Source organism: Podarcis bocagei (assembly GCF_964188305.1).
Source record: "Podarcis bocagei genome assembly, chromosome: 16".
Classification (NCBI taxonomy): Eukaryota; Metazoa; Chordata; class Lepidosauria; order Squamata; family Lacertidae; genus Podarcis; species Podarcis bocagei.
The window spans coordinates 16,162,224-16,183,408 of NC_138142.1; the positions used below are offsets into that span (position 1 = coordinate 16,162,224).

Genomic DNA, 21,185 nt, shown 5'->3' on the forward strand with positions numbered 1-21,185 from the left:
TGACAGCTATGGACAGGATGCTGAACTCTGATTGGTCATGAAGGCTCTTCTTCTGGTCTTGTGACCGGGGCATGGCAGCACTTTCGCCCCCCATTCTGGCCAGCTACCTATGGCAGTCAGAGCAAATGGGCTTTGGAGACACCAGCCCACACTGGCTCACTTTGGAGACACAGAAGTCAACCGGTCTTCTATGGCAAGTCTTCCCACATGAGAGCATCATCAGCCAGCCACACACTGCAGAGGTTGCAATCTCTTGGACATTGTGTGAAGGAGCCGATGGGTTCTGTGAGGGAGGCGATGCTGTGTTCGTGACAAAAATAGCCGCCAACCGCTTTTCTCACCTCACGGTGTTGGCGGCGGCCATCTTGAACCCAGAGAAACAGTGAAAGAGAAGCGGGTGAAGGGGTGTCTTTGCAGTTGCAGAGATCTAAAAGTGAGGCAAGCGTGTTGAGTTTTACACGAGGGAAAGATGTCACCTACTCCTGGTAGATTCTGCAAATAAAACAGGGTTTTTTTAATCAAGAAGGAATGGAAGGAGCGGACAAGCAGAAATGGCCCCTGGGAGCTCACAGGCCACGTTTCCGAGGCTATTTCTCATTTTCTGTATGATTCTGACAGAGGAGAGTCCTGCTTTTGGAAATAATAATAATAATAATAATAATAATAATAATAATAATAATAATAATTAATATGATTTTATTGTTTATATGCCACCAGTCTCTGGGCAGCTTGTAACAAATTAAACATAGTAAAACAGCAAACATGGGCTGCCCTTCTAAAATTCAGATAGTTAATTCCTTGACACCTGACGGGAGGGCGTTCCACAGGGCAGGCATGATTACCAAGAAATCTTGCCTCCCCTTTCCTGCCCAGGTGACCTTCACCGAACCTTTTCAATACCTGGGACCCACCTTTAACCTAAACATGAGTTTGGGGACCCAGTTCTTTATTTTTTACTGCAACATAAAGGCCATTACTTAACAACTCAAAGGCACTGTGGCATTTCTTCATTTTGCAACACCAGTTTGTGCCGCTGCTGTGAACCCACCTTCCCTTAGGGTCCCAGTCTGCCGGCTGAAGGCCAGGCCTTTAAAAACAGGACCAGAGTCCTGGCACCTGCCAAGTTTCCTTCACCAATGCCCCCCCAGGGCAGAAAAGAGGGACCCAGCACCTAAATACCCTTCTCTCTGTCCCCCCCCCCCACAAAGCAGAACCAATAGGAGGCTGGAGCCAGGCCAAAGAGTGGCCCACCTGAGCCCAGGTAGCAGAACACCTGGGCCTCTCGTGATTGGCTGGCTATACCTTCCCTAGAACAGGTTGTTTACTCTGCAGGCCAATTGGAGTCTTAGGAAGATGTTTCTGTTGGGGGTGGGGCTTGAGGGTCCCTCAGACGCAACTGGAATCTCCCATCAAGTCGCCCGGCCGGCCCACCCACCACTGACATAACCTCATCATGGTGCTAGAGCTCTACCTAGATATGCTCTCCCAGCCCTGCCGGGCGGTCTACATCTTCGCCAAGAAAAACAACATCGCTTTCATGATGAAGAACATCGAGATGCTTAAAGGTAACTGGGATTTTGAGGGAGGGGGATTCCTAGTATCCCTCCCAGTTTTCCACCCTCAATTGTGACCCAGTAACACCCTTTCCCCAAAAGGTTTTTCTGGAACTTCGCCTTTCCTCTGACCTCCTTTCTAGATCCACCTTGGAATAATAATAACAATAATAACAATAATAATAATAATAATAATAATAATAATAATAATAATAATAATAATAATAATAATAATTTTTATTTATACATGCATACATATGTACATACCCCGCCCATCTGGCTGGGTTTCCCCAGCCACTCTGGGCGGCTTCCAACAGAACACTAAAATACAATAACCTATTAAACATTAAAAGCTTCCCTAAACAGGGCTGCCTTCAGATGTCTTCTAAAAGTCTGGTACAGTGGTACCTCGGGTTACAGCTGCTTCAGGTTACAGACTCCACTAACACAGAAATAGTACCTTGGGTTAAGAACTTTGCTTCAGGATGAGAACAGAAATTGGGCAGCGGTGGCGGCGTGGGAGGCCCCATTAGCTAAAGTGGTGCCTCAGGTTAAGAACAGTTTCAGGTTAAGAACAGACCTCCAGAACAAATTAAGTTCTTAACCCGAGGTACCACTGTAGTTGTTTTTCTGTTTGACATCTGGTGGGAGGGCATTCCACAGGGTGGGCGCCACTGCTGAGAAGGCACTCTGCCTGGTTCCCTGCACCTTCGCTTCTCACAGCGAGGGAACCGCCAGAAGGCCCTCAGCGCTGGACCTCAGTGTCCGGGCAGAACGATGGGGGTGGAGACGCTCCTTCAGGTATACTGGACCGAGGCCGTTTAGGGCTTTAAAGGTCAGCACCAACACTTTGAATTGTGCTCGGAAATGTACTGGAAGCACAGGGGTGGGGAGAGAAAGTGCCTCCCCCCCCCCCCAGTTTGCAGCTGCGGGGGATAGGAGGGCAGAAAGGATTCGACACACGCACTCAAAATCACAAGGGACACAATTGGTCTCTTCTATAGGCCGCCCCTATGGAGGAGGCAAAAGCTCATGCTCTTTCATGATAAATAATGGAGCCTTCCTGTGCAGAAGAAGTCTACCTTTGAGCCATTGGTTGCTAGGAGGAAACAGCAGATGGGGTCAGTGGGCTGTCTTCATGACCTGCTTATGAGCTTCCCAAAGGGATGGAAAGTGGTGGGGTCCCATCCAGCAGGACTCTTTTTCTTTCTTTCTTATATTTCCCCACTCAACCCTCTTGAGTGCAAAGCCTTGTCACATTTTGTAAGGGGTTGTGATGGTCTCCGATTAAGCCCTCAGCCACGGTGGGTGTCCCCCACCAAAGTGCTCCTTTTGAACATAACCCATCAGGCCAGGCAACAGAGTTAATCAGCCAAAAGATGTAAGGCTGGAGAGGAGGAGGAGGAGGAGGAGGAGGAGGAGGAGGAGGAGGAGGAGGAGGAGGAGGAGGAAGCAAAGTGCAAAATCCTTGGCAAATTGACAGAAGCACTGCTCTTGTATAGTAGGGACATCTTTCTCCAGTGGCTGGCCACAAGTCTTCCCCTCTCCCAGGGAAGAACTTGGAACCTGAACCACCAACTGCCAGAGGATGTAAACAAATCCATTCCCACAGTGGAAGCTGCTCTGTAGCTGCCTTAAACACCTCCATGGATCTCCCACTAGATGCTGTATCTGCATGGATTTTAATTGCACACGGCTTTGGAAGCCAACCTCGATTGGGGGAAAAAAGAGGGTGCAGATTTCTGCGGGGTCTCATTGAGTAATGTTTGTGCTTCTGTTTTATGCCTTTCAGGACAACAGTTTAGTGAAGATTTTAACAAGGTGAACATCTTAAGGAAAGTACCAGTTCTGAAAGATGGAGACTTTACTTTAGAAGAGAGGTGAGAGTCAGTGTGTTTGTGTGTGTGTGTGTGTAAAAAATTATATCCCACCCATCTGGCTGGGTTTCCCAAGACACTCTGGTCAGTTTACAGCATATATAAAAACACAACAAAACATAAAATGTTTTTTTAAAAAATATCCTATACAAGCAGCAAACCAACCAATAAATCAATAGAAACCAATAAAAATAACAATAATAAACGGAATAAAAAAATTCCTTCCAGTAGCACCTTAAAGACCAACTAAGTTAGTTCTTGGTATGAGCTTTCGTGTGCATGCCCACTTCTTCAGATACACGTGTGTGTGTGTATCTGAAGAAGTGTGCATGCACACAAAAGCTCATACCAAGAACTAACTTAGTTGGTCTTTAAGGTGCTACTGGAAGGAATTTTTTTATTTTGACTATGGCAGACCAACACGGCTACCTATCTGTAATAATAAACAGTTTAGAGTTATGCCCAAATTAAAATAACCACCAACCCCAACTAAACATTTAACCAACACCAACCCGACAAAAGCAAAACAGATACAGTGGTACCTCTGGTTACAAACGGAATCCATTCCGGAGGTCCGTTCATAACCGGAAACTGCTTGTAACATAAGGCATGCTTTCACTAATGGGGCCTCCCACTGTGTGCACGTCTCTGGCGCGTGATTTCCGCTTGCATCCTGGGGCCAAGTTCACAACCAGCAGCGGCTACTTCCGGGTTAGTGGAGTTTGTAATCCGGAGCATGTGCAACCAGAGGCATACACAACAAGAGGTACCACTGGATAGATAGATGATAAATAGATAGATAGATAGATAGATAGATAGATAGATAGATAGATAGATAGGAAAATGAATAATTTGGACCACCTGCTGCTTCCTTCTCCTCTCTCCCCCCCTAATCTCTGTGGGGCAATTTACACCTACCTGGCTCCGATAATAAGGAAAGGTGCCCCTGGCAAGGATGCTCCTTCTCCAACTCTGCCTTTTGGCCCCACAGCACCGCCATCCTCCTTTACCTGACCCGGAAGTACAACACACCCAGCCACTGGTACCCACCAGATATGAAGAAGCGGGGCCGCGTTGATGAGTTCCTGGCTTGGCAGCAAAGCACCATCCATGTCAGCTGCTCCAAGATCTTCTGGCTCAAGGTGAGGTTGTGGCTCAGTCCCTCTGCAAGGCTTGACTGGTCCCGTACTCCATGGAATTTGGCACCCAGTGCAGTGTCTCTTGTTTATTTGATTGATTGATTGATTGATTGATTGATTGATTCTGGTGGAGTACAGGGTCAGATTTAAGGTGCTGCTTTTGACCTTTAAAGCCCTTCACGGCCTAGGGCCCTCGTACCTACGGAACCGCCTCTCCTGGTATGCCCCACGGAGAGCCTCAAGGTCCATAAATAACAACACCCTAGTGGTCCCGGGCCCTAAGGAAGTTAGATTGGCTTCAACCAGAGCCAGGGCCTTTTCAACTCTGGCTCCGGCCTGGTGGAACGCTCTGCCTCATGAGACCAGGGCCCTGCAGGATCTGATTTCTTTCCGCAGGGCCTGTAAGACAGAGTTGTTCCGCCTGGCCTTTGGCTTGGAGCCAATTTGATTCCCTCCCTCCCTCTCTTTCTTTTTTCTTTTCCTTCTCTTCCTGCGATGAGGCTACATTTTAATATTTTAATGTTCCATTATTTTAATGTTGTATTTTATTTTTGTTTTTAAGTTGTAATCATTCATCTTGTTTTTATTATTGCTTGTAAGCCGCTCTGAGCCCGGCCTTGGCTGGGGAGGGCGGGGTATAAATAAAACATTATTATTATTATTATTATTATTATTATTATTATTATTATTATTATTATTATTATTATTATTTTATATACCACTCTATACTCGCAGCTCTCAGAGCAGCCTACAAATTTTGTGACACCAACAAACATCTAAGGGGCAAGACCCAACCGCTCAAACTGTAGGAGAGTGCCTGGTTGGGCTGTGAACGAGTCTCTGACATTTGCCTGACCAAACGAACCCATTTTGGAGGGCAGATATGCCCCCGTGACAGTATGCTGTTGGGGCCTCGTAATGTGAAGTGAAGGACATAAGGCAGGAGTTGGTAATGCAGGTGAGCTGTGCACAAGCAAGCTGCCAGCTAGCTCTGTTGAGGCTCTTTTTATTGGCACAATATGCAAAACCAGGCAGATACATTTTGGACTGTGACCTTTACACATCTTCCAATCCCAAGATTGAGGGGTGGTACAAGGTTATTTTGGCACCTGTTTCCACCGCGTCACTTTCCCCTTGCACAATGTATGGCGAAGGAGACAAAGGTCACAGACAGGGCACGGCAGACCACTAAGAGAGCAAAAGGTTAGAAAGAGGGCAAGATGTTCAGACAGCTGTAGGTTTGTGGGGGGGGGGGGAGTGTGCTCCGCACCCAAGGTCACGCGTTCAGACAGCTGAGGCTGCCCGCGGGCAGAGGTGTGCTCCACACCCAGCGATCATTCCTACAGTAACGTTATTCTCTTGTGGTTTGTCCCCACCCCCACCATGGCTCTACTTCTGGATTTTGACCTTTGGTGCTTTTTCCTTGTGGGGCAGGTAGTGATCCCCATGTTCATAAATCAGCAACTGCCTCCTGAGAAGCTCCACGATGTCACAGAGGACCTAACCACCAACCTGCAGAAGCTGGAGGATAAGTTCCTGAGGGACCAGCCCTTCCTCATTGGTACCGAGATCTCCCTGGCGGACCTGGTGGCCATCGTGGAACTCATGCAGGTCAGCCCTGGGGAAATCAAAGGAGTCTTCTCCCTCCTGCTTGAGGGCTTCCTTGAAAGGGGACCTGCCTGGAGGTCTTTGGGGTGGAGATCAGGAGGAACAGTGGAGGCCTGATGACTGCAGGTGCCCCCTCTCTCCCTCTCCAGTGCATGGGAGCCGGCTGGGAAACCTTCGAGGGCCGACCCAAGCTTCAGGAGTGGCGCAAAAGGGTTGAGGTGTTCCTGGGCAAGGAGCTATTTGCGGAGGCGCACGCACGGATCCTGAACAATCAAGAGATGAGGAACATGACCATTGACCCATCACTCAAAGTCCAACTGAAGCCCTTTCTCTTGAAGATGATGAAATAAAATGGGCACTGCAAGCTCCTCCCTTCGCTTTCTGCTCTGGTATTTCTCAACTCCTGGGTTTTTCCGCTTTGCCCTGTCAGGGAGGGGGTTCCACGTTTTCTGCCACGGAGTGACTGGTTGTTATGCAAAAGAACTCACTGACACCTTTTGCAAATGTAGAAAAAAATAACCTGAAATGCTGCAAAAAAATTAATAATCCTAGAATAATAAATCAAGCAATTTTGCAAGCAGTGAATTCAAAGTACAGTGGTACCTCTGGTTACGTACTTAAATTGTTCCGGAGGTCCGTTCTTAACCTGAAACTGTTCTTAACCCGAAGCACCACTTTAGCTAATGGGGCCTCCCGCTGCTGCCGCACCACCGCTGCCCACTTTCTGTTCTCATCCTGAAGCAAAGTTCTTAACCCGAGGTACTATTTCTAGGTTAGCGGAGTCTGTAACCTGAAGCGTATGTAACCCGAGGTACCACTGTACAAATTGTGGAATTTGGGGAGATATGGATGAGGGCAAGGAATGAAAGAGGCCTCAGTGATCTCATTATGCTTTCAGGGGACAGAGCTTGAAATGAGGGACATCAGACGGAAAACAACCACAAAAGGCTTTTGATGTACAGTAATTTAAAGTTTCTGCTCATCAGTCCTCGATGGATCACACTGTGTGTGTGTCTGTTCGTTGGTTCTATGCAACAAGGACCTCTGGAGGAAGATCTATCACGTCACAATTGTAGAGTTTGCAGAAAGGCATTCATAACCACATGGAACTTCCTGCAAATATTTGGCTCTTTCTTGGCTGGGTACCGTTGTGAGCATCTGTTGGATAGGGAGGGAGGGGAGCAGGAGTGTGAGATGAGGGTGTGGCAGATTGGTATGGGCTGGGCCCAGGTGCAGGGTACCTTTGCCAAGTCACCTGGGCTCAGTGCTTCTCACTGTAGCGTTGAGGGCTTTTTTTTGCCTTTACCTAAAACATCATCCCCATAACCACCGAGGCATGTGTCTGCCTCATCCTCATTTTAAAGGGGAACTGAAGCCAACATAAAGTGACCACCTTGGATAAAATGATCCCCATGTAAGTCCCCAATGGAGTTTGCCCTTTTCTTTCATCAATGCCGTTTCAAACAGAAAACCAAGAAGGGCAGGTGGGGTGGGAATGCTTTTTGGTTCCTGGTGCCTGGCTGATACCTGGAAATTTGCTCAACAGCAACTAATGTTTCTAGATGACCCCTTTGGGGAAGGAGCAGGGATTGGCAGGTCAAGTCCCTGCCCCTCTCAGATTGCTTGGTTGTCCCCAGAGCCATTTCCCACCCATCTATCTCTACCTGTGTAAAGCAGCTCAAAGAACGAGTGAGAGAGGGGCTCTTTGCCAGCACACGCAGACCCCTAGAGCTGTGGGTCCCTTTCCCTACTTCCTGATCTGTCAACAGAAGAGCCACAGCTCAGTGGTAGGGCGGCTGCTTTGCATGCAGAAGGTGCCAGATTCAGTCCCCCAATGGCATCTCCAGGTAGGGCAGGGAATGTTCCCTAGAGAGCCACAGCTGCCAGTCAGTGCGGACAGTACTGAGTCATGCTTTGCATGTTCCATCCCACATGTTCAAAACCTTGCTCTGAAGCACAGAATCACACCCTCCAGCCAGTGGTGGACTTTGGCTCAGCACCCAATGCAGGCAAACTGGTCGCACTCCCCTAAATCTGCCTCTGTTCCAGCTATGGGAATATAAAACTCCACCAGGAACTCCTGTCAGTGGCTTTGGAAGAGTCTGCTGTGCTTTGCAGGGCTCAGCCAGGGGCTCTTTGGGCCAGGAGTCTGCACCACTTCCAGTTGCCCCCTTTTTCAGGAAGCTGTTGCATTGTGGGTCTTTCTACAGATTCCTGCAGTAGGTGAGGTGGTTTTCGAGGATGGTTAAAAGCTGTGTTCTCCCAGCTACATTCAGGCTTTTTTCTTTTTAAATCTTGGTAAAGCAGCCAAAGGGACACGGGTGACACTGTGGGTTAAACCACAGAGCCTAGGACTTGCCGATCAGACGGTCAGCAGTTCGAATCCCTGCAACCGGGGGAGCGCCCGTTGCTCGGTCCCTGCTCCTGCCAACCTAGCAGTTCAAAAGCACGTCAAAGTGCAAGTAGATAAATAGGTACCACTCCAACGGGAAGGTAAACGGCATTTCCGTGCGCTGCTCTGGTTCGCCAGAAGCGGCTTAGTCATGCTGGCCACATGACCCGGAAGCTGTACACCGGCTCCCTCGGCTAATAAAGCGGGATGAGCGCCGCAACCCCAGAGTTGGCCACGACTGGACCTAATGGGCAGGGGTCCCTTTACCTTTTTAAAGCAGCCAAACACTTTGCGGGGATGGGGGATTAGTGCATAATGCTGTGCACAGGAGAGACCTTGACCAGCTCTACCAAGTGGACAGTTTACTTTTTAGAGAAAAGGTAAGCAGTAAAAGGGTGAGCATAAAAATAACCTTGAGGTTTCATTGCCCTTTTGGAAGGGGAGGGGGAGAGGAAATCCTGGATCAGAGGCAAAGCTGCAGCGACTGTTTTGGCTTCTCTCCAATTATGATTCCTGCCTTTACAACAACCCTTCTGACCCTCATGGTGCTTTACAACCACCCTTCTGACCCTCATGGTAATAACTGTGGGTGGCCGAAAGCCTTATATTCCCTGCAGTCATGGCTGAGCAGAAGGCTGAGTCTCATCTTCAAGAAACAAGCACTGGAAGTGAACACGTGTTTTTTAATTGTTCATGGGATGCGACTCAATGGCTTTTCGAGAAAACAAAGACACGTAAAAGAGAACTCCCACTGCGGCAGAGGGAGCTCAGGCAAAATGAAGGGTGCTGGGACAGCAAGAGACCTTTCCCTTGCGTCCTTTTCGAGAAGTGGGTCTGAAGAGAAAATGAGTAACTCCCCTTCCCCCAAGAGAGGGGTCCCCGGAGCTGGTGGGGATGTTGGCACTGGTCTTCGGGGGTCTTTGGCCAACTCACAAGAAAGTCATGACCGTCCCATTCTTGCCAATCTGCCAAGGTTCCAGTGGGTAAAATCGGATGTTGATCCTGTGGGGGTGGGAGAGGATAAGGAAAGTCATGGCAGGTGGTGAAGAAAGGCACCCAAGGTTGTGTATGGCAGTGGCAGCCCCTGCCACAGAAAGTGCCATCCAATCCTTTCCCTGCCTTGTACTCTGCATCCTTTGCCCATGAAGAGGGCACCACTGGGGCTGGTTTTCTTCCTGAATGCTTGGGGAGCAGCAGGTGCCAACTTGAATAAAATATGGGGGGCCCTGCATAATTGATCACATAGTGTGGCACACACACCCTATTTGAATGACAATGCCCATCCGCTGGGGGGGCAGCCCCCTCATAATAAATAATAATAATAATAATTTATACCCCGCCCATCTGGCTTCCCCAACCACTCTGGGCAGCTTCCAGCAAAATATTAAAATACAGTAATGCATCAACCATTAAAAGCTTCCCTAAACAGGGCTGCCTTCAGATGTCTTCTAAAAGTCTGGTAGTTGTTTTTCTCTTTGACATCTAGTGGGAGGGTGTTCCACAGGGCAGGTGCCACTACCGAGAAGGCCCTCTGCCTGTTTCCCTCAAATATTTTATTGGGGGGCGCAAACCTATTCCATGGGTATAGCCAGGATTTTTTTTGGGGGGGAGAACTCTGTTAGGGAAACAGAATGGATATGATTGATCCATTAGTTAAGTATTCCCATTGTTTTACTTGATCTGGGGGGGGGGCTGCCCCCCCGGGCTACGCCCATGGACCGCTTGGCCCCTAGGAGTTTGCTCCTATGGAGGAGGAGGCAGTCACAGCTCGTCAAAAGGTGCTGAGGCGGGGTTGGGAGCAGTTTCTTCTAGCCGACTATAACTTTCCTCCCCCGATAGAGGAAAGGTGGCGAGGAGGGAGGAGAAGTGGGCTCTCTCTGGAAGCTGGAGGTCACCCAAGGAGAGCGCGTTGGCGGCGCTCGGGATTGCCAGGAGTTCCCTCGCCTTCCAGGCCTCCTTGCCTACCCGGGTCTCGATCCTCCCTCCCTCCCTCGGCCCAGACTCGCCTGTCGGGGCCGAGGCCCAGCTCCTTGGTGAGGAAGTCGAAGAGGCGGGCGCTGTGGCCCTTGTTCTGCTCGGCGGTGCCCACCACGCCGATGGAGGAGACGACAAGCTGGGCGCATGGAGCCGCAGACCCCGACAACACCATCGCCGCGTCGCTGCGCACCGTCACGTTCACCCGCTGAGACCCAGAGGAGGGAAAAAGGACAATGAGTTTCTACCGGGCCGGTAGGACCCGGGATCCCGATCCCTGCGCCCCCGGGGTGGCCGGCAGCGCCCCCTCACCTCCTGGGGCTTGTCCAGGATGGTGGCCACGGCGGCGCACAGCTTGGCCGGCAGATCGCGGGGCAGCTGCGCCGCCGGGAGGCTCGTCTCCAGCTCCACGAAAGGCATCGCGGATCAAGAGAGGCGGCGGCTACCGGGTACCGGGTCCCTTTGGGCGGCCGCCGCTGCCTCCTCCTCCTCCGGCATTGGCTACGCCGGGAGACTCGCCCCCTCCAGACCGGCCCCCTTCGAGGCGGGGTCGCGGCTCCCGGCGCTGGGAGGAGCCGATCGGCTGCGGGACACGGCGGGCAGAGTCCCGTTTTCTCCTCCCCTCCCCGGAGACGGTTTCCTTAAGGGCTGGCAGGCGAGCCCCGGATGCTGCCAGTCCGTGCAGGCAGCCCGGAACCCGGTGGAGCCCCGGAGTATGATTCCCGTGCTCCGATCCCGCCCTTGGCCTCAGCAAGAGGGCAGATCCGAGGCGGGAGAAGGCGGGGCCGCGGTCCCTCGCTGGGATCTGGGGCTTCTCGGGCAGGGAAGCAGCAGCAGCAGCAGGCGGGCCTTGCTCCGGCTAGGCTGCGGAGATTAATAATTAATAATAATAATAATAATAATAATAATAATAATAATAATAATAAATAATAATAGTTTATTTATTTATACCCCGCCCTCCCCGGCCAAAGCCGGGCTCAGGGCAGCTAACACCAGTAAAATTACAGTAAAAACATAATAGGGGGGAAACCCCAATTTAAAATGCGGGTTAAAATGCAATTTAAAACGCAGCTTCATTTTAAAAGTACCTTTGCACGACTTGGGGAACAGCTGCAAACGGGGAAGCCCCAAATCTCCTTTGGGGGCTCAATAATGCAGGGATACGCAGGTGTCTCATACGGGAATCGAACCTGCAACGAGCCCCTTTCTGGAAATGCACGAGCCTCGTCGTCTCACGGCGGAACAGCCCCTCTCTTTTTTTATTGGGTCTAGGGCTGCCTTTTTGGCGGGAAAACACACAGCGCAGCCTCGGTGGAGACCACGCCCTCTTTTCGCCCCCCTCCCCTCGAGGCCACCCCCACCTTCCCCACCCCCCACACAGCATCCTGCTTCCTTATTGGGCGGCCGCCGCGGACCAATAAGGAGCCGCTTTGCTTGCGGCGGCGGCGGCTCCTCCTCCCGGCTCTGCTCGGCGCCCTGACAGGCGGGAGTCCAGCCGGTACAGCCTGCGCTGACTTGACGCGTCCGGCCCGCCGCACCTGCTGGGTTTCCGCCTGTCCTCGAGCTCGCGTTGGCGGCACCGGTGGGCGGCAATACGGGCCCTTCTTCCGTCCCTCAGGTGCTGAGCCGCCCCGCCTGGCTGTCAGTCAGGCCTCGCACCCGCCCGGAAGTGGGGGGCGGGGTACTCTGGAGCCAGGCGGCAGACACCGCCAGGGCGTTGTGTCAGCCGAAGGCTCAGTAAGCCTTCGCCTTCTCCCGCTTCCTGTCTTAAAAGGCCATGAAGGCCCCTCCCCTTCCCGTCAATATTTCATTGGTAAGCTTCTCAGCGGCAGAGCTCTTGGCTTTGCAGTGTTCAGCACCTCAAGCCTGCAGGTGCTGGGCCCCAGCCTTCTCTGCGAGCCTGGACAGCTGTTGCCAGTCAGAGCAGCCAGCGGATGGGCAAGGAGGCTGGTATCTTTCTCTGTTCCTGCCGGTGCTGCTGCCCTCCCTCTTGAACTCTGGTTCTGCTGCAAAGGCCTGCTGGCCTGACCCATGCTCTGCACTCTGCAAGCCTGGACAGCTGTTGCCAGTCAGAGCAGCCAGCGGATGGGCAAAGAGGCTGGTATCTTTCTCAGTTCCTGCCGGTGCTGCTGTCCTGCCTCTTGAACTCTGGTTCTGCTGCAAAGGCCTGCTGGCATATCCCATGCTCCGCAGCCCTTGGCAGCATGGACGAAAGGCTTGCACAGTGCCTTGCACGCAGAAGGGACTGGCACTCAGGTCTTTGGTATCCCTAGTTGGGGGTGGGAGAGACTCCCTCCTTCAAATCCTGGAGAGCAGCTGCCCCTTCAGTGCTGTGCTGGGTGGACATGGTTCTCTGATTTGCTGTAACGGGCCAGCCTCTGTTGTCTTGTTGTTTGCTTGGGTGACATTATATTGATGGTGGTATATAAAAGCATTGGTTTGGGCCTTTTGTTCATATACGTATGACGCCCAAAGGATCGTGCTTCCTCTGTGTAAATGGACACTCTTCCTAAATCCATTTTTGAGATGGGAAGGGAGCTCAGTTTGTTTTGGGAGTATCTGTAGATGCACCAGCTTGGTGCCATCTCTTCTGGCTTCACAAGCTCACTCTGGCTTTCCACATGTCGTTTACTTCCCATAACAGGAGCTTGAGAAATCTCTTGCATTTCTCAACTAATAGACATCTATTAGTTTGGGATGTCTCAGGGTTTCTTTTAAATCCAACTGGAAGTAATACTTCAGTGTTTCTGCGAGCATTTGCCCTTCTGTGGCAATGTGCTCTGTTGCAGGGCAGATGATTCTAGTTTGATCAATAAATTATGTGGGTTTTGCTCCTTAGATTCATGAGTGAACTGAACCAACAGAGGTGGCGAATGGCAACACTGAGTCTTCAAAGATGGTAAAGTAGCCGTTGACTCCTTTATTTAGAAAAAGTTGTGGTGGCATGTCTCAGTGAAAGCTGGATACTGCTTCCCCATAGATACTTCTGGCTTGCTCTTCTATTTATGTGGGAACTCCACTTCTCTTTCCCCTTTGTATTCTAATCTGGTGTTGGTGCATGCTATTGGACTGTTACTTATGTGTTAACTCTTCATAGAGAAGTTAATAACTGTAATCCAAATGGCTTCACTATTCCCTGGCAAGGTGGCTGTATCTTCTCTCTGGCTCTCTTCCTTCAACAATGGTTACTGATGTCCCATATTTTGTCCCTACTATTTGTTAATGGGTGTTTTGAGGGAGAAACTGCTGAAATTCTGGTAGTAAGTTAGAGACCACCCATTGCAATGGATTTATCAGCAGCACACACTACTGCTTTTTTGTCCCACTTCTAGATCAGGATTGCAGCATTGAATGCCAGTTCCACTGTTGAAGATGACCATGAAGGGACCTTTAAAAGCCACAAAACACAGACAAAGGAGGCACAAGTAAGCAAAGTTCTGCTGTAAACCCTGAGCTGGTGTTTTCTTCTGCTCTGAGCAAAGTCAGTTAATTAGAATGTCAATTTTGATCTCTAGGAAGCCGAAGCATTTGCCTTGTACCATAAAGCTTTGGACCTTCAGAAACATGACCTCTTCGAAGAATCTGCCAAAGCTTACCATGAACTGCTTGAAACTCGCCTCCTGCGAGAGGTCAGTGAAATGGGATCAATAGGCTTTCCTCCTACTAGGTGGTGTGGGGTGTGTGGTCCGCTCTCTCTGCTACAAGCACTCACCTTGTGGAGACCTACAGCAATCTCAGGCTCAACCATGAGAAGGTCTTTTGTTGAGCTGAGGCTCGGGGAGTTTGATGGCCCCAAGTTTGCCAGGTTGTGAGCCACCAATAACATACCAGTGGGAGGAAGCTCCTGAGTGGGGGCAAATGTCAGAGCATCTCTTTGTGAAATACACGCTGAATCATGTCCAGCATTTGTAAGCTCAGTGGGCATCAGGATTATTCACTAACCTGATGAGCATTTGAATGCTCATCATAGGTCAGTAGTGTGATGATCCACTCTTCCAAACCTTCATTTTTTGTAAGAATTTAGACTTTAGATGCTGTTTCGCTAAAAAGCTGCTTGTTTTCAACAATCTCCACTGATTGTTGGGGGCTCTCCAGGGTCTTTCCCTGTTAGCTGCTACCTGAGATCCCTGTCTCACTGAAGATGGTGCCTTGTGTCTTCTGCGTGCAGAGCATCTGCTCTTCTGCATGAAGATTTGAGTGGCTGGATAATAGATATCCATTTCTAGAGGTGGTTAAGCGGCTCGCTGGGCCTTCAACCCTCTGGAGTTTCTTAATAAGCAGAGAGAGGGCAACCCCCCCCCCCCCCCAGTATTTGTTGTAGTGGGTCTGTGGGCTATTTGATACTGATTGTATTTTACAACAGTGTCTGCTTTGCTTTTTGAAGTCCCTCGGGTGCTCCGGAATGATGCACGCTGGGACCTTGCGGGTTTGTAATCATTCTGTGTTATTAATGAAGGTTTTTATCTCAAACTGCATCTCTCGTCTACAATTTTCAGGCAATTCCATCTGGTGATGAGAGGGAGGGCTTAAAGCACCCGGGCTTGATGCTAAAGTATTCTACTTACAAAAACTTAGCTCAGCTCGCAGCACAGCGCGATGACTTTGAGACGGCCATGGAGTTCTACTTGGAGGTACAGGCATCTCTCCTTCACACTCACCAGGGCCAGAGTTTCTGCCTCACATGCATTTAATGCTGCAGCAGAGAGAATCTTGGGGGGCTAAGCAGCAACACTCAGCCACGAGGAAGGCCGAGGCTTGGTGGGCCGGATCCAGGATTCACCAGGATTCACAACTCTTACACTAGAGCCTTGTAACCCCAAACTGTTAGTGCAACTTCCAGGTTCTATTGTGGGTACAATTTACACTTTTGTGTGTATGTAAAAGTGTATTGTTATATACTGTGTTTTCCAGGCTGTAATGCTAGACTCGACAGACGTCAACCTGTGGTATAAGATTGGGCATGTGGCACTCAGACTGATGCGCCTGCCTCTGGCACGCCATGCCTTTGAAGAAGGACTCACCTGTAATCCAGACCACTGGCCTTGTTTAGATAACCTTATTACAGTTCTCTACACACTCAGTGACTACACAAGTAAGTTGTATTCATTTTGTTTTATTTTCCCAAATAAAGCTCATTACATCTGTTGGTACAGCCAGCTGCTGGAGTTGCTGTTTTGGATTGCTTGGGTTGGTGTTGCTCACTTTTGGGGTGTTAGGTGGGTGAAAATAGCCTGATATCAAACTCTGTTGTTTTGAGATAAGCTGTTGGTAGAGTTTAGTCATTTCCTATTGACTAGAGGGTGGATATTGTTCATTACTGTTTATATATATATATATATATATATATATATATATATATATATATGCAGGTTTTGGTGTCTTCGGGTATCTTCCCGTGTAAGAGTTGGGGTGTCTAGGCGACGTTTCGACGAGGTCTCACTCGTCATCTTCAGGCTGGTGCTTTCGGCTTCTTGTTACTAGAACAGAGCAGGATCTCAGTGTTTGAGTTCCTATAAATACTGTTGAGGGGGTGTGGTGTATAGCCTCCAACGTTCTGGGCAGAGAGGAAGTTCCCAGGTTATTGTGCCTTTTCTTCTTTTGTTCATTAATTACTTGAGGGATATCTTGAGTGATTTCTTGAGTGATATTCTGAGTACCACTTGGTGAGTGCTTTCTGTCAACCACACCAGCCCAGATCCTAAGTGGTACTCAGAATATCACTCAAGAAATCACTCAAGATATCCCTCAAGTAATTAATGAACAAAAGAAGAAAAGGCACAATAACCTGGGAACTTCCTCTCTGCCCAGAACGTTGGAGGCTATACACCACACCCCCTCAACAGTATTTATAGGAACTCAAACACTGAGATCCTGCTCTGTTCTAGTAACAAGAAGCCGAAAGCACCAGCCTGAAGATGACGAGTGAGACCTCGTCGAAACGTCGCCTAGACACCCCAACTCTTACACGGGAAGATACCCGAAGACACCAAAACCTGCATTCCTGTACCCGTGAAAATCTACGAAAGCATATATATATATATATATATATGTGTGTGTGTGTGTGTGTGTGTGTGTGTGTGTGTGTGTGTGTGTGTGTACACACACACACACACACACACACACACACCTATAATCCCTATTTTAAAAAAGACTATACAGTGGTACCTCGGGTTAAGAACTTAATTCGTTCTTAACCCGAAACTGTTCTTAACTTGAAGCACCACTTTATCTAATGGGGCCTTGCGCCGCCGCTGAACGATTTCTGTTCTCATCCGGAAGCAAAGTTCTTAACCCGAGGTACCACTGTATTTCTGGGTTAGCAGAGTCTGTAACCTGAGGTACCATTGTACAGTAAATCAGTTTCCAAATCAAAACATGCACTATATAAAAAGATGTGAACACAAGATCAAACAACAATTCTTAAAACAATAGTCGGACAATAACAGTGTTAACATAGCAAGCCAAAAGAATAATAATTAACCAATAAGGGAAAATGATTCCTTGCATGTTGGTGATAAAGGGAATGGCATCAACACCATAAGGTGAGAAGCCCTCTAAAAAGTCCTTCTTTAACTAAAAACACAAAGTGCCGGGGTCTGGCGGCTCTCAGTTCCTATGCTGGCCCTACAAAAATTGTGTTTGGCTTACTGAACAAGGTTAGCTGGGAGCAAAACAAACCACAATCCTTGGTTCGGCCCTAACTCTTAAGCCAGGGGCCATGGTTTCTCTCTTCCGTGTGTCAGTGTGGTGGGGCAAAATGGGCACGATTGACTTGTGTTCTCAGTAAGCCATTATTTATGGCTTGCTCTGTGTAACAGAAATGTTTGGTATTGATTTGACATGTCTGAACATAGTTTTTACATCTTAAGGAAAAAATAATTTTCAAATAAAAACTTGACAGTGTGTTTGAATATAAACTAAGTCACCATACTTGGTGTGCTTTACTGTTTTATGCCCCCCCCCATCAGATATTTTTAGTTCAACACTTTGGGCTACTGGAAAAACCTGTGCGGTATTTATACAGCATGTGAAATGAAATGATATATTCCTTAGTTCTGTTTACAGACATGCCAAATTGGATCTTAGCATACCCCACCCGCTCCAGGAAAGCCACATCACTGTATACTATCAGAATGCTCCTTTGGGATGCACGTGACTTTCCGATATGGAAAAAGAGTTTAGGATGAATTTAAATTGTGGCTTTTGTTCCTCCCCTCAGCCTGCTTGTATTTCATCTGCAAAGCTCTGGAGAGGGATTGCCTGTACAGCAAAGGGCTGGTCATTAAGGAGAAGATCTTTGAGGAGCAACCATGCCTCAGGAAGGACTCCTTGAGGATGTTCCTCAAAGGGTGAGTTTCTTCCAAAATTGAAGGTAAAGAATGTTGATGCTCCTGTCTCGCATCAGAAGGAATAGTGGCAGAAGCTTCCATTTCAAAGTGAGGACATGCAGCCTCTTTGCCAGTTCCCAGAGGTTTGTTCTGTCCCCTGTTTGTGACCTAAAGCTGCTTCTCCCATATTGGAAAGGCAGAGAGTGCCACAACGAACCCACCGTTTTGTAGGCATCATGCTATTGACATGCAGCTTCCAGAGTTGCTGTTGAATGGGTGTCCAAGTATTTAAGCTATTTTACTTTCAGCAGGGTAATTTAAATTTTGCTAAATTTAAAGGAATTTGCCTGGCTATGAAATGACACGGAAACATCTAAACAGCTGCTTTGCTTCTTTTTTTTGTTTTGTTTTTCCAGTGACTTGTCAGTCCACAATGTCAACGTGAGTCCATCTGAGACTAGAACGATCATCGAGGAAGCTCTGGAGTTGCGCAGGAAGAGGCAGGCACTCTTGGTGCGAAAAAGGGAGCCAGACCTGAAGCTTGTCCAGCCCATCCCCCTTTTCACGTAGGTCTAAACTGTGTGTAAACTTACTCTGACAACTGTAGAGCGAACTTAAAGCAATATTTCCTTAATGATTCCTGTGAACAATTGGCTTTTGGTCCCATGTGGGAAATGGCTGCCTTGCTCCCAAACGTTCTCCTTATTTCTGCATGTGGCATAAAGGCAAGGAGACGGGAGCATTGCCTGCCCTGGCCCCTGGGTGAGAGCTGAGCTTGTGTTTGGTTGTCTGTCATGTGCTGTCCTGCAGGTGGAAGTGTCTCGGGGAGAGCTTACTGGCCATGTATCAACACCTGACCACTTGCGAGCCGCCTCGGCCCAGCCTGGGCAAGAGAATTGACCTCTTGGAGTACCAAGATCTAGACCAGCACTCTGACGTCCCGGCAACTTCCGCTCCTGTCAGTGTTATACAGCCCAACCCCGTCAGCACCAATCCCCAGATGCCTGTGACGGAGCCACTCCTAACATACACACCATTGACACCCACCTTTCCCAGTCCAAGTGTTCTGGAATCAGTCAGTCCTGCAGGTGGGGGATGCATTACATGAATATGTTCTCTGGGTGGATGTTGAAGGGTTTTCTGAATCATTGTGCTCTGTTCTTCATGGACCAATTAATAAAGCGGAAGTAGAGCTGGCCTTCTGCTCTTCTGCGGGGAGAAGTGGTAGGATGCTTATGATAGGCTGGCTGGTGCTGTCCACGGTGCAAAGAGAGTCTGGAAGGCAGAAGTGGCAACTGCTAGGCAGCTCCCAGGTGGATGAGCCAAGCTTCCAGGGGCTTTTGGAGGACATTTGCCTGGAGAATGGGGAGGAGAGATTCTGTGTGGTCATGATGTTGCTGCTGCTATGGAGTGGCTGTTGGTGCAGCAGCCACCTTTTTGGGGGGTGGGGCAAGGTGTCTTCTGGGCTGCCACTGCTCCTCTGGCTCCCCCTACTTGGCTTCTGTGGCAACAAGAATTCTGCCTTCTGCAAATCAGAGTTCAGGGGAAGCCGTCCTGATCAAGTGTGTCCTTGCTGGGGCCAGGAGTTTGATACCTGGACGTTCTCTGGCTCTTCTTAGGGGATGCCTCCGTGGGGGACAGATCAAAGAAAGGGGTGAAGCGGAAGCGAATCCCCGAAGACAGCGGCGAGACAGCCAAGAGGCGGTCGGCTCGGGTGCGGAACACCAAGTGCAAAAAGGAAGAGAAGGTGGACTTCCAGGAGCTGCTGGTGAAATTCCTTCCTTCACGGTGAGGAAGGAAGATTGGTGGTTGTGCTTCTGAAAAAATAGCAGAGAAGCTTGCTGAGCTCTGCACCCCACCCACCCAGGGGTGAAACTAGGCTTTATTTCACCCAGGTCAAAGATTCAGTTTGATACACACATGCCACACACATTTACATACATGCACACAGACTGGGAGCCTCAATGGCACCCCTCTGGAGGCTTCACCTAGGGCAAAAGCCCCTCTAGCACAGCTTTGGTGCAGGCCCACCATCTCAGTGGGCTTCCTGCATGAGCTGCTGGGGCAGTACTGTGCTGATTTGGGGTTGGCTGCCTGCCTTCTCCTGGACACAACTTCTCGTGATCCCTGCAATATTGTCGGCAGTTACAAGGAACTGGTGCTTCCCTCCACTTTGATTGGTGCGTTGCGAAAATAAATCTTGCTTCTGGGAATTGCATGTTGCTTGCAAAGTTGCCATAACAGGAGTGTGTTTTGCTGTCTGCCTTGTGAGGGGCTGCCAAGGTCCAGAGCATTGATGCTTTGCTTTGCTCTTTGTTTTGCTTCTCCTGTTAGCCTGAGGAAACCTGACCCAGAAGAAGACGAGGGTCCTTTCAGCAGCTATGAGGTCCAGTCTGAGGCCAAGGAGGAAAATTTCCAGCATGTGGGCACCCACAGGATGCCGTGTGACTCAACAACATGCATGGAGTACGGTAGGGACTTCCCCTGGCTTCTGTGTTTCAGCTGAGGGACTCCCCCCAAAAAGGATTACATTTGAATTCATTAATTTGATCCAATATTTGGAAGCTGTAGTATAATTTTGTGGTGAAGCCTTTGTCAGATTGGGTGAGCTGCTCTGATGTCACAGAAGGTAGGGAGGCTGGGGAGGGGAGAAGTGGTTGCTTCTTTCCATGCACATTGTGTTAACTTTTTTCTTCCAGAGAAGCAGGATGTTCATAACTTCCTCTTGGCTAACTTGAACAACGGGGGCATCCTTGAGTTGATGATGAGGTACCTGAAAGTGATCAGCCTGAAGTTCCTTGTGAAATGGCCGCCGGGCTTGGCTGAGGTTGTGCTGAACATCTACAACAGCTGGAGGAAGCACAGCAGCAGCCTCCCCAATCCGCTGCTAAGGGACTGTCGCAACGAGCACATCAGGGTAAGGAAATACTTCTGGAGGTGACCTCGCTCTGTTGCCACCCAAGCACCACCTCTAAAGGGTACATGTGTGAGAGAGACTTAGTTCCTGTATAGCAGGAGCTGTGTCTGGTAGCCAGAGACATGGTGCCAGGCATGGGCTACGATCCGCAGAACATGTCTCTGCTTCTTTGCTGTTGTTTTTATCCTACTCTTCAGCTGAAAAGGCTCTCAGGGTGACTTGCATACTGTCAAAAAAAAAAAGTCTCTCCTCGCAGACTTGCAATCTTAAGAGACACAACACAAAAGGAAAAAGGAATGGAGAGGGAGGAGGAAGAAGACAAACCCAAGCATCAGTTATTAAAGCTACATAGTAGTTCTTACAGTGACTGGCTGGGATGGATATAATTCTGGGAGAG

The 21,185-nt window shown here is 49.3% G+C and overlaps 3 protein-coding genes across 6 annotated transcripts in view; 2 read left to right on the forward strand and 1 right to left on the reverse strand.

Moving 5' to 3' along the window:
• Positions 1–689: 689 nt before the first annotated feature.
• On the forward strand, positions 690–6,551 carry LOC308575984 (glutathione S-transferase theta-1-like). The gene is made up of 5 exons (XM_081175166.1): positions 690–1,565; positions 3,346–3,433; positions 4,422–4,572; positions 6,004–6,180; positions 6,327–6,551. The coding sequence occupies exons 1-5, from the start codon at positions 1,454–1,456 to the stop codon at positions 6,525–6,527; spliced, it is 729 nt and encodes a 242-aa protein (XP_081031292.1). The 5' UTR covers positions 690–1,453; the 3' UTR covers positions 6,528–6,551.
• Positions 6,552–9,232: 2,681 nt separating this feature from the next.
• Positions 9,233–11,044, reverse strand: LOC308576032 (D-dopachrome decarboxylase-like). Its single transcript, XM_081175236.1, has 3 exons — positions 10,856–11,044; positions 10,576–10,751; positions 9,233–9,571 (listed from the first exon to the last, which is right to left on the reverse strand). The coding sequence occupies exons 1-3, from the start codon at positions 10,961–10,963 to the stop codon at positions 9,499–9,501; spliced, it is 357 nt and encodes a 118-aa protein (XP_081031362.1). The 5' UTR covers positions 10,964–11,044; the 3' UTR covers positions 9,233–9,498.
• Positions 11,045–11,967: 923 nt separating this feature from the next.
• CABIN1 (calcineurin binding protein 1) overlaps positions 11,968–21,185 on the forward strand; it is a 59,333-nt gene continuing 50,115 nt past the window's right edge. For 3 of the 4 annotated variants that reach the window (XM_081174616.1, XM_081174619.1, XM_081174618.1), the window contains exons 1-12: positions 11,968–12,161; positions 13,383–13,442; positions 13,876–13,968; positions 14,059–14,172; positions 15,040–15,174; positions 15,455–15,635; positions 17,763–17,892; positions 18,288–18,437; positions 18,682–18,959; positions 19,491–19,659; positions 20,206–20,342; positions 20,571–20,788. In XM_081174616.1, the coding sequence (XP_081030742.1) occupies positions 13,440–13,442; positions 13,876–13,968; positions 14,059–14,172; positions 15,040–15,174; positions 15,455–15,635; positions 17,763–17,892; positions 18,288–18,437; positions 18,682–18,959; positions 19,491–19,659; positions 20,206–20,342; positions 20,571–20,788 (1,608 nt within the window). In that variant the 5' untranslated portion in view covers positions 11,968–12,161; positions 13,383–13,439. Of the gene's footprint in view, positions 12,162–12,332; positions 12,357–13,382; positions 13,443–13,875; positions 13,969–14,058; positions 14,173–15,039; positions 15,175–15,454; positions 15,636–17,762; positions 17,893–18,287; positions 18,438–18,681; positions 18,960–19,490; positions 19,660–20,205; positions 20,343–20,570; positions 20,789–21,185 lie in introns of those variants that run through there. The other variant, XM_081174617.1, reaches the window with a different exon arrangement.